Source organism: Oryx dammah, unplaced genomic scaffold, assembly GCF_014754425.2.
Source record: "Oryx dammah isolate SB20612 unplaced genomic scaffold, SCBI_Odam_1.1 HiC_scaffold_11, whole genome shotgun sequence".
In the NCBI taxonomy this organism is placed as follows: domain Eukaryota; kingdom Metazoa; phylum Chordata; class Mammalia; order Artiodactyla; family Bovidae; genus Oryx; species Oryx dammah.
In genome coordinates this window covers 26869860-26882633 of record NW_024070195.1, presented here as the reverse complement: position 1 = coordinate 26882633, position 12774 = coordinate 26869860, and the positions used below count along the sequence as shown (strand labels likewise).

At 40.1% G+C, this 12774-nt stretch overlaps 1 protein-coding gene across 1 annotated transcript in view; it reads right to left on the bottom strand.

The window, feature by feature from the left end:
* The window catches only part of PKHD1 (PKHD1 ciliary IPT domain containing fibrocystin/polyductin), a 452170-nt gene that overhangs the window by 195142 nt on the left and 244254 nt on the right, over positions 1-12774 (bottom strand). Inside the window, exons 50-51 of the mRNA XM_040249475.1 lie at positions 12274-12339; positions 3544-3672 (exon numbers count right to left, since the gene is read on the bottom strand). Of these exons, the coding sequence (XP_040105409.1) occupies positions 3544-3672; positions 12274-12339 (195 nt within the window). The remainder of the gene's footprint in view (positions 1-3543; positions 3673-12273; positions 12340-12774) is intronic.

The following is a 12774-nucleotide window of genomic DNA, read 5'->3' as shown; positions in this document are numbered from 1 at the left end:
CTGTTCATTACAGCTGCTTGTTGTATTATTGTGCTTTAGTATGTGTTTTATCAACCCAGCTAATTTACCAGCTGCTTGAGATCACAGCTGATCAGAGGTCCTGGTTCAGTGCCTTGAACACAGTGAGTGTTCAGTTATTGTTGGTTAAACTGAATTGGAAAAGCAATGTTAACTTGAATTAGAACTACACTTACTACCAGATGCAAAGCGGGTACTTCCACCAATGGCTCATTGCATCAGATACCTCTTTGGGGAGTTTTTCTGGCTTCTCTACATGTACGCGCCTAATGAGAATGTAGTGAGATTGAATGTGTCTTGGAGAATATCTGACATATGCCAGGTATTCAATAAATAGTATTTTTTAATTCAAAGTGAAGGGAACAATGGAAACAGTAAGTAGAGAAGTATAAATTCGGTATAATATGAAGTCTGATCTGAGTGTATCAGAGCAAGTAGGAATGGTGAGTTTTTAAAAAATATATGTGGTAAAGAGGTAGGGCTCTGGAATCAAACTGTTTGCTTCCCTCAGCCAGCCTTTCTACTTGTTATCCAGAAACTGGGAAAGTTACTTAACCTCTCTGGGTACCAAATCCCTCAGTTATAAAAAAAAAAAGAAGAAGAAGAAGAAGATAACAACAGGATCCAACTCAAAGCAGTTGTGAGGAATAACTGAGAAGATCCATGTAGAACACTAAGCACATACCCGCACTCAAATTACAGTTGCTGGGACCATCATCATTATCATCAGGAAAATCTTAATTCTCAGGACTCTGTTCGAAGGAGAAAGTGTTATTTTCTATAGACCTGTAAAATCCTGCAGTTGCCCTGGGTCAATCCTATGAAACCCACAGATTTAGTTCTGGTGTTAAGTTACGGACAGCAGCATGGAGACCATGCGCTTCATTCAAGAAATACTTGGAGTCTCTTTTGTGCCAGACTTGAATGAACAAACTCTCTTGATTTCGCGGAAGCAAAGGAGGAAAGAAAACAGAGCAGCCAGGAAAAAGGTCAAGAAGGTAAAACTACCAGTAGAAAGAGGAGGTCAATTCAACCCTAAGGGCCATCAAAGGTCAAAATATCAGGGGTTGCCAAAAATCAAAAGGGAGAAGTGATCCAGCACAGCTCCTGCATTAGACCCTAAATAGAACAGATTTCAAATATTGGCCACTTTCAGATAATTTTCTAGAATTATCAACAGACAGGGCTTTTTAGGGGAGAGAGGCAATAAGAAGTAAGGATTTCATTTATTATGTATTACATATCTGTTCTCATTCACTTATTTTCCAATTGAAAACTAAATCATGAACAATAATGGCAGGTTTTAAAAATCTTAACTTTGATTTTTACAATAATACTGAAGGACCAACTGGGAGATACTTCAGATAGCCAGTATTTTGCCCCACCCCCACCTTTTCCCAAAGCACTGATTTGTGCTCAAGAGCAACTTTGTGAAGAATTTGGGTCCATCTTACAAGCTGACCATGAAGAAAGGAATGAAGGAAGACGGAGAATGCCGGGGACTCTGGAAACCAGGACACACAGTGGATACAGACAACAGCAATGCCAAGCAAGAAAGCAAAGACTGCTTGTCGCTCAGCATAAAGGTCCCAAAGGATACTAAAAGCTTGGCAACCTTCAAAAGCTTCTTGTGCTTCCTGCATGGGGTGGGGGAAACAGCTTGCTTAGTGGGAAAAACCATAGCCCAAGGCCAATCCACTGGCTACATTCATCAAAGAGATGGCTGAGACAGAACAGATTTTTCCTTTCCGTATAGGAATGACTCATGAGCTTGTTTATTCAAAAAGTTCCATCCTCTATGGAGAGAGGTGGGTGATAGGGGGTGGGATGATAATAAGCAGTTTACGTTTGTATCGGTCTGCCCCTCTCTCCAGTCCTCATCTCTGCGTATCATATGCACCCCACCAATATCCAGAAGGTGGTCGGTATGTTTTTATCTCTCTGCCTTCTCGTCCCATCATACATAAAGCAAACGACACCACCACTCTTTTTGTTTACTCAGTCCTTTTAGAAAGGGAATGTACTTGATTGGTTAAGAATAAGGACTTTGAGACAGACTGCCTGTGTCAAAACCCTGACTCTGCTGAACTGCAAACTGTGTGACCCTGGGCAAGTTCCCTAACCACCCTGGGCCCCTGTTTCTGTGTCAGTAAAAATGGGGATGATGATAATATTACTTGTATTGCAGAATTATTATGAAGATTAAATTAGTTAATATATGAAGAATGATTCCTGAATATTGTTAGTTGTCAACCTGTGTTTAATATTGTGTGTGTGTTAGTCACTAAGTCGTGTCTGACTCTTTGAGATCCCACAAACTGTAACCCTCCAGGCGTCTCTGTCTGTGGGATTCTCCAAGCAAGAATACTAGAGTGGGTTGCCATTCCCGTCTCCAGAGGATCCTCCTGACCCAGGGATTGAACCTCGGTCTCCTGCATTGCAGGCAGATTCTTTACCATTTGAGCTACAGGGAAGAACTTGTTTAGTATTTTAGCATTATTATTATTTCACAGATGATCAAATATTCTTCTTCAAGTACTGATCTTCTTTTATGCAGTATTATCTTTAGAAGTTCAAATTAAATCATAAATGAAAATAGGTCTTTTAGAGAAACTATATCTGTTCTATGAAGAATATTTTTCTCAGGCTAGGAAAATTTTCTGGGAGTTTCAAGAATTCTCTCTTAAGAAAGAAGAATCTTACAAGTATGATGCATAAATCTGTATATCTGAGGAATCATTTTTCCTTTTTTATTTAAACAAAAAGAGAGCTCTAGGTAGAAGTGTGTTAGTCGCTCAGTCATGTCTGACTCTTTGTGAATCCACAGACTATAGCCCGCCAGGCTCCTCTATCCATGGGATTCTCCAGGCAAGTATACTGGAGTGGGTAGCCATTCCCTTCTCCAGGGGATCTTCCCAACCCAGGGATTGAACCCAGGTCTCCTGTTTTGCAGGCAGATTCTTTACCATCGGAAGCCACCAGATGGATTGATGAAAAGACAGGTGAAAGATTGGGGAGATGATAGATTGGTAGAATGTTGCTTTTCTATTTTATTTATCTGTTCCTTTCCCATCATCTTTGAAAACCATGGCAATAGAAGACCTTGTCATTTCTCAGTCCCATGTTTAAAATATTCACAAATGCAGAGGAGCAGGAGGCATTTACAAACTGCTTCTATCCATACTCTCCATGTCTTTCAAATATAAGAACACTAAAATTTTCTATAAATATGTTCTTAGACATATTAGAAAAATTATCCAATTAGTGAATTAGTTTAATTCCTTTTGGCATGGGGCTATTTATCCCACCGTCAATGAAGGTAGGCTAAACTATCTTTTCCTGTTTTTACTGGGTTATTAAATTCCTCTCTTGTAATAACCCAAAAGAGAAGGCTGTAGACATAATTGCCTATTTATTTTCACATTCTTTACTGTGTTGTTCAGAATATCTAAACGACAGATAATTCCCAGGTTGGCCTAATTCAGTCTATCTGTGATTATTCACACCATGGATTGTTTCACTTACTGGATAAAATCAGGACGTCTTCCCCAGGACCTGGACTGGCACCGTTGTGTCCTCCCCAGCCCTCAGCCACGCCTTCCCATGCTTCAGGGAGGGACCATTTTAAAACTGACTCTGGTACAGAGGTAGAAGCTAGAAAACAAAAGGAAAATAACAAGGGTAACGATGAAAATCTGACTCACTGTGATAACTTGCAAATTCTATCCTTATATTAAGATCCTGGTGACATTTTCACTTCCCCCAAAAAGCTGCCTTCAGATATTTATATTAATGAAAACATTTATCATGTATAAAATAAGTAATTATTCAATCCTTGGATTACCTCCACTTGAACGGAAAATGTATTCTACTTTTGCAATTAAACACTTGTGTTTTGCCTTTATTATGGATAGCACAGCATATGTTTAGCATGAGCCATTTGTAAAATGCAAATATAGAAAGAAAAAGAAAAATAATAATTGCCTACTATCTCACCACCTAGAGATAACTGCCATTAACCTTTTATTTGTGTTTCCTTCCAGAATCTCTCAGCATTTTTATGTAATTTAGATCATATAACTTGTAATTTTACATTCAGTTCTTATTTTACTTGGCAGATTTTCTGGGAGATTCATGAACTCACATAATGAGAGAAAGAATCTCCTCTATTACTTGCTAACTTCATAAGCATAAATAATGAGTGCCTCCTCTATCAGAACTGTCCTAAAAAACAGTGAAATAGTGCAAAAAGAAATCAAATGTCATGCTTGCCCCCAAGGAGGTACTAGCATTGTGTAAGTATGTAAGTAAATACTAGAGGGATAGACTTTAGAAAGGAATTATCTTTGATGGTACCTGACCAAGGCAGGCAGTGAGACCTCACCAGGGGAGGCTTCCTGGAGTCGAAGCATCTGAGCTGCACTTAAAGGCATTGGACCTAATTCAGGTGAAGGAGGTGAGGATATGAACTGAGAGTCTGCAGTCTAGAGGGATGAACACAATGGATGGCAAGAAATGAGAGATCATGTGGAAGGACTATAAGCAATTTGGTATTGCTGAGTCACACAGCCAGAAAGAGGCAAGTGATAGGGCCAGAAAAACAACCAGAGGTCAGAGCAGGAAGGGTAACAAAAATGGAGCAGCCAAGGGTCAGCCGGGGGTTTCCAGCACGGGTGGTGTCTGGTGGAGATGCCCATTAAGACCCACATTTGATTAATTCAGTTTGGGCCATTTAAAGTTTGGGGTGTCTTTGAGGCTTCCAGGTAGAGACGCACAGCAAGCAGGGGATGGATGTGAATCTGATGGATGGGAAAGAACTCTGAATCTGAGAGATGGATCTTGGCATCATTGGCCCAGAGGCCATATTTGAAAATCTGAGGATGGGTTGTGAGAGCTCCTAGGGACTACAGTGTGGAAAGACAAAATGCCTAAGGTCAGAACCATGGAGAACACTTGACTATTTTGTCTGTATGAACCCAACTCCCTGCTGGTTATGGTCTAATTAGGGCCCCAGGATAACTTAAAAATACATGGATTATGGTCAAGTAGAAATCCTAGACAATTTAATTAGCACAAAATATATCCCACACCATGGAAACCAGGCGATGTCTTGGAACAAATCTTACTGTGAAAGAGGTTTTAGAAATATTTTATATTTATCTACTATTATATAATAAATCATAGTGGAAAAGCATAAGAAAATAATATATATATATAAATATGTTGCTGTATACCAGAAAGTATAAATCAACTATAAACTTATAAATCAACTATACTTCATTTTTTAAAAATTAAATTAAAAAAATAGAAATATTTTATAAACAACAATAATATAATATATTCTTATAAAGAAACTTTCTAAGTTTCTTTTCAATTTTTTCTTCTTTTCAATACTATACTCTAAATACCCAGATGGTGATAGAGTGGGGATATTTGTTGAGGTGACCACTAACAGATATCACAAAACAGAAAGAGATGTTCTCATTTCCAGTGATATTTTAAACAGGCAATGATCAGGTTCTTTAAAACCCTATTCCAAGCCTCAAAAACCTTAGCTGTTTCAATTTTGTATCACACATTAGAAACATTCTTCATTTTTGTCATCTTCACTCTTGTCTATGGGAGGGTCAAACCTGTCTTTAACTGAACAAACTAAATCTTAAAATTGCTATTCTAAGAAATGTTATGATGAATGAATTTGATTATTTAAAGAAATACAGGAAAACAACAGAATGGGAAAGACTAGAGATCTCTTCAAGAAAATGAGAGATACCAAGGGAACATTTCATGCACAGATGGGCTCCATAAAGGACAGAAATTGTATGGACCTAACAGAAGCAGAAGATATTAAGAAGAGGTGGCAAGAATACATGGAAGAACTGTACAAAAAAGATCTTCATGACCAAGATAATCATGATGATGTGATCACTCATCTAGAGCCAGACATCTTGGAATGTGAAGTCAAGTGGGCCTTAGAAAGCATCACTACAAACAAAGCTAGTGGAGGTGATGGAATTCCAGTTGAGCTGTTTCAAATCATGAAAGATGATGCTGTGAAGGTGCTGCACTCAATATGCCAGCAAATTTGGAAAACTCAGCAGTGGCCACAGGACTGGAAAAGGTCAGTTTTCATTCCAATCCCAAAGAAAGGCAATGCCAAAGAATGCTCAAACTACCGCACAACTGCACTCATCTCACATGCTAGTAAAGTAATGCTCAAAATTCTCCAAGTCAGCCTTCAGCAATACGTGAACTGTGAACTCCCTGATGTTCAAGCTGGTTTTAGAAAAGGCAGAGGAACCAGAGATCAAATTGCCAACATCCGCTGCATCATGGAAAAAGCAAGAGAGTTCCAGAAAAACATCTATTTCTGCTTTATTGACTATGCCAAAGCCTTTGACTGTGTGAATCACAATAAACTGTGGAAAATTCAGAAAGAGATGCCAATACCAGACCACCTAACCTGCCTGTTGAGAAATCTGTATGCAGGTCAGGAAGCAACAGTTAGAACTGGACATGGAACAACAGACTGGTTCCAAATAGGAAAAGGAGTACGTCAAGGCTGTATATTGTCAGCCTGCTTATTTAACTTCTATGCAGAGTACATCATGAGAAACGCTGGACTGGAAGAAGCACAAGCTGGAATCAAGACTGCCGGGAGAAATATCAGTCACCTCAGATATGCAGATGACACCACCCTTATGGCAGAAAGTGAAGAGGAGCTAAAAAGCCTCTTGATGAAAGTGAAAGAGGAGAGTGAAAAAGTTGGCTTAAAGCTCAACATTCAGAAAATGAAGATCATGGCATCTGGTCCCATCACTTCATGGGAAATAGACAAGGAAACAGTGGAAACAGTGTCAGACTTTATTTTGGGGGGCTCCAAAATCACTGCAGATGGTGACTGCAGCCATGAAATTAAAAGACGCTTACTCCTTGGAAGAAAAGTTATGACCAACCTAGATAGTATATTCAAAAGCAGAGACATTACTTTGCCGACTAAGGACCCATCTAGTCAAGGCTATGGTTTTTCCTGTGGTCATGTATGGATGTGAGAGTTGGACTGTGGAGAAAGCTGAGCGCCGAACAATTGATGCTTTTGAACTGTGGTGTTGGAGAAGACTCTTGAGAGTCCCTTGGACTGCAAGGAGATCCAACCAGTCCATTCTGAAGGAGATCAACCCTGGGATTTCCTTGGAAGGAATGATGCTAAAGCTGAAGCTCCAGTACTTTGGCCACCTCATGAGAAGAGTTGACTCATTGGAAAAGACTCTGATGCTGGGAGGGATTGGGGGCAGGAGGAGAAGGGGACGACCGAGGATGAGATGGCTGGATGGCATCACGGACTCGATGGACGTGAGTCTGAGTGAACTCAGGGAGATGGTGATGGACAGGGAGGCCTGGCGTGCTGCGATTCATGGGGTTGCAAAGAGTCGGACACGACTGAGTGGCTGAACTGAACTGATACCATCTTGCCTTAAAATAAGAACACTTAATAGAGAAGGACATGTTTAGTCTCCTGCAGTCATGAGAGGTCTATTTAGTTAACATCAGGTTTCCAGGTGACTGTTTTTAATACAGAAAGGAGAGGAGAGGAAAAGAAGCCTAAAGAGTTAAAGCTATCAGCTATATACATGGAGAACCAGAAGAGAGGAATGTCTTGGAAGACTAAGAAATAAAGAATGTCCAGAGAGCAGAAGTGATCTTGTTAATAGCGAAGTCCCAATAAGAGAAGGAATAAGAAGTGGCTGCTGAATGTGACAACCAGGGCATGGGTGATCAAGATGAAGAGAGTGTTAGTAGAGTGCTGGAGGTGGAAACCACTTGAATTATAGCAGACTTAGGAGTTCACTAGAAGTGAGGAAGAAAAGACATTAGGTGTGATCATGCAAAACACTTATTGAGGAAAGGATCTGAGATCCTGAGCCTTTGATCTGTCTTCCTACTCTTTAGATAAATTAGACTTATCTTAAAACTGCAGTCCATGAACACTGTTCAAGACCAATATTTCCCTCTCAAATTTGTCAGTGAACAACAGCCACCACTTGAGATGGTCTCCAACTCGTTATGTGAGCCAAATATTGCCATCTAATCCTTCATTTACCCAGCTTTTTTTTCCCTTCCTTCCTTTATTTTTTAAAATTAATTAATTAATTTATTTTACTTTACAATATTGTATTGGTTTTGCCTTACATTGACTAGAATACACCACGGGTGTACACGTGTTCCCCATCTTGAACCCCACTCCCACCTCCCTCCCCATCCCATCCCTCTGGGTCATCCCAGTGCACCAGCCCTGAGCACCCTGTCTCATGCATCAAACCTGGACTGGTGATTCGTTTCACCTATGATATTTTACATGTTTCAGTGCCATTCTCCCAAATCCTTGCACCCTCACCCTTTCCTGCAGAGTCCAAAAGACTGTTCAATATATCTGTGTCTCTTTTGCTGTCTCGCATACAGGGTTATCATTACCGTCTTTCTAAATTCCATATATATGCATTCTGTTCAGTTCAGTTCAGTTCAGTCGCTCAGTCGTGTCCGACTCTTTGCGACCCCATGAATCGCAGCACGCCAGGCCTCCCTGTCCATCACCATCTCCCTGAGTTCACTCAGACTCACGTCCATCGAGTCCGTGATGCCATCCAGCCATCTCATCCTCGGTCGTCCCCTTCTCCTCCTGCCCCCAATCCCTCCCAGCATCAGAGTCTTTTCCAATGAGTCAACTCTTCGCATGAGGTGGCCAAAGTACTGGAGCTTCAGCTTTAGCATCATTCCTTCCAAGGAAATCCCAGGGTTGATCTCCTTCAGAATGGACTGGTTGGATCTCCTTGCAGTCCAAGGGACTCTCAAGAGTCTTCTCCAACACCACAGTTCAAAAGCATCAATTGTTCGGCACTCAGCTTTCTCCACAGTCCAACTCTCACATCCATACATGACCACAGGAAAAACCATAGAAAGTGAAAGTGAAAGTGAAGTCGCTCAGTCGTGTCTGACTCTTTGTGACCCCATGGACTGTAGCCTACCAGGCTCTTCTATCCGTGGGATTCTCCAGGCAATTGTACTGGAGTGGATTGCCATTCCCTTCTCCAGGGGATCTTCCCGACCCAGGGATCGAACCCAGGTCTCCCGCATTGTAGACAGACGCTTTACCATCTGAGCCACCAGGGAAAAACCATAAGTATACTAAATTGATGTTTTTCTTTCTGGCTTACTTCACTCTGTATAATAGGCTCCAGATTCATCCACCTTATTAGAACTGATTCAAATGTATTCTTTTTAAAGGCTGAGTAATATTCCATTGTGTATATGTACCACAGCTTTCTTATCTGTTCGTCCGCTTATGGACATCTAGGTTGCTTCCATGCCCTGACTATTATAAACAGTGCTTTTTATGGTTCTGCATCAAGAGAAGGCTCATCTTTTGATAAGTCTGCAGAAGCAATATCAACTGGAGGAAATTCAGTGTCTATGAATTTTGTTTTGATTGAGAGGTACTGAACAGAAGGAACCAGGAATGATGGAGAGGTTAACTTCATTTGCTGATTAAATAAAGTTCAAAAGATGCTAGAAGGGACAGATTGACTTGAAATAGGAGAAATGCTGACAGATTTCAAAGCCAGAAGACAGGAAATAAACCTGATCTGTGGGGAAAGGGAGGGCAAACTTAGAAAAAGAGCATCCAATCACCCGCTGCTGCTAAGTCGCTTCAGTCGTGTCTGACTCTGTGCAACCCCACAGACGGCAGCCCGCCAGGCTCCCCCATCCCTGGGATTATCCAGGCAAGAACACTGGAGTGGGTTGCCATTGCCTTCTCTGTCCAATCATCTGAATGTTTGTAAATGACTGTCAACAATAGTTGCAATTAGCCCCCACTGAAAAGACAACATGGCTGAGCTAAAAGCTCAGAAATATTTTCACTTTCCCCTAATGTGAGTTGCTTCACCCTTTTCCTCTCCTTCATCTTTTATAAAGCACCGTGGACACCGAGAAAACCAGTGAAGTCACAGTGTCGGAGGAGCATTAAAGACCTGCCCTGGGGTCTTCAGAAAACTGGGTACCGTCTTGACCCAGATGAGCATACATCCTTACCCTAACCTGACTAAGCACCACTCAACAGCTTTCATCAGCACCACCTTCTCTCCTTCTTCCTAACACTGGTCCATACATACTTTAATTTCTGCTTCCTTGGAGTTTCCAACGTCCCCACAATGACCAGCACAGTCTTAGACACAGGTTAAGTCCTCAATTAAATAAAAGGCTAAAAGACTCTTAGCAGAACACCTAAACCCAAAATATATTTTCTGCATTACATGTTGTTTGAATCTCTTAATGGGAACATATACATGGAATTCCATTATTTATTCCATTCTTGTTTTGTCAAAGAATTTTTGATATTGCAAACATTTTATTGTTTTTCATAGAGCTCTCCATTAAACAGAATACACGCCCATAGTTTAATTTTGACATTAGTGCTTATATCCCACATGATAGAGATCAATCAATGCCTTGGAACCATATTAATAATAAATATTTGAATATAACAAATGGTAACATACTAGTTCCATAACTCCCTGGGTCTTAGGATAGTTTTCTATCCCAGCCTATCCCAAGCTTTTCTGTCCCAAGCTACAAAAATTGGCTATATAATAAAAAATTTAATGTAACTCATAAATTAAAATATACCAAAAAAGGTAGCTTGAACACTTTAGGGTTTACATGGTATAACAGAAAGAACACTGGCCTGAGTTGGAAACCTGAGTCCTCATCCAGGCTCAACCACTGAATGTGACTAAGTAAACTATTTAATCTTTAGGCTTCCATGTCCTTATTTGTAAAATGAGGCAGTTGGATAGGGTACTTTATAGGGTTCCTCCTCTTACTAAAATTCTACAACTCTATGAAGCAATAGCTTTCTATTTATCCAGCATGCTGCAATTGACAGGCCAAGTGAAGCATCTCCCAGTTAAATTGACCCCTGCTGAAAAGTCCCAGATACCAGCTACCCACAATGTCCTTCCAAAGAGTCCTTAATACAGAATTCTTCACACTAAGTGCTGAGTGGCATGTTATGCTGATGAAAGTTGTCTGAACCAGGAATGGCCACCTACAGATGGCGATGGCCCAGGATCCTCCCAGTGGACCTGGCATGGTGGTTATCTACAAAATAAGGGTTCACCCAACCAATCGCATCTCTTCTGGGGGAGTCTGAACACAAAACAATCATAAGATACTTCTCCTTGGTAACGATTATTTTTAAAGGAACATATTCCTTGATTAATTAGTCATTTGATTGACACCTCCCAGTGGCCATAAGACCTCATGAAGTCAAAGAGCACTCCATCTTGCTCACCATTGTAGCCTCCTACACATTACATGGAAGGCATTCAACAAAGACTTGTGAGTCACCTAAGGGAAAAAAGCGAAAAAGGACCAGGAACATAAAGAGCAAAGGCGATGGCAGTTCACAGATATAGAAACAAAGAATCCCATTCTTCTCAGGCAAATAAGCATGGAACAGTCAAGGTCAGTACTCCTAGTTTATAGTTTTAGTGCAATACCTTAACCTCATATATTTATTAATTTAAATGGAGGACTTAAAAAAATAAAATAAATGGAGGAATTAGATCATTTTCTGATTAGCCTGGCTCTTCTCTGACATAACACAAAAAAAATGCCACTGGAAATCAAAGGAAAACTCAGCCTTTGAAAAGATTTATCCCGGCTGCAAATGTATAGTTAAACTGCCTCCGAATAAACAAAAACAAACAATGAAATACATTAGAAGGTGCTTATGAGTCACTTAGTCTTTGAGAGTTTAGCTTTTATGAGTTAGGAAGATTTCACAGAACCATCCGACTTTTGAGGAGGGTATGTTTACCCTGATTTCCTGAAATTACTGGGAACAATTAAAGTTTTGAGATACCCTGAATTTTTCTTTCCATTTGGTGGGGGCCTAATGGCCCATCTGCAGATCTGGACTCCTGTGTGCACATATGGTCCATAATTTATGAAACGTGCTTATTTACATGTTGTAATTCTTACTTTCCAATGTTTTAAAATGCACCACTCTTATATCTTTCTTTGACATGCATACGTATATTTTAGCTGTAGGGGTGACACAATGAGGACTTGTCAGACATAAAAGCATTAGGGTTGATACCTTCCTTACAAAAAAATATGATGGGAGAAATTTATAAAATGATGGGAAGACATCCTTTTGCATTTGGCAATTCTATTTGGTGGGTTAATACTTACCTGAAATAGTTGGGTCCACACCTTTCCTCACCTGGAGAACTACTTTAACTTGGCCTTCACCTGAAACTGAATACAAAAAAGAATCACAATTGGATAAGATACAAAGATTTTCTTACTACAAAAGATATTCATGTGTGAGAAAGATGGCTTTATGTTAAATTCTCCCCAATCTAATTACATTTTCAAAGCAAACAAAAAAAAATGCAGTCCTTGTTAGTTAGTCTAACAATTGATTTCCAACATTTGATTTTGATTGTTTGCTTTCGATTAAACTTAATCACAGTGAGGTTTCCAAGAGAATCTGCACATAAATAATTAGGGGAAAAAATCCTTTAACCATATGTTCTTTGGAGGCCAGTGTTGGTCAGCAGGACATCCCTCATATGTTATTTCCCTTCCATCAGTTTGAAGCCTCAGCTTTTGGAATTCATGTGTTTTTCACCAGTAGAATTCAGATCACCCATGAAATGTACTTGCTTTACCTTTATCCAGGCAAATTGT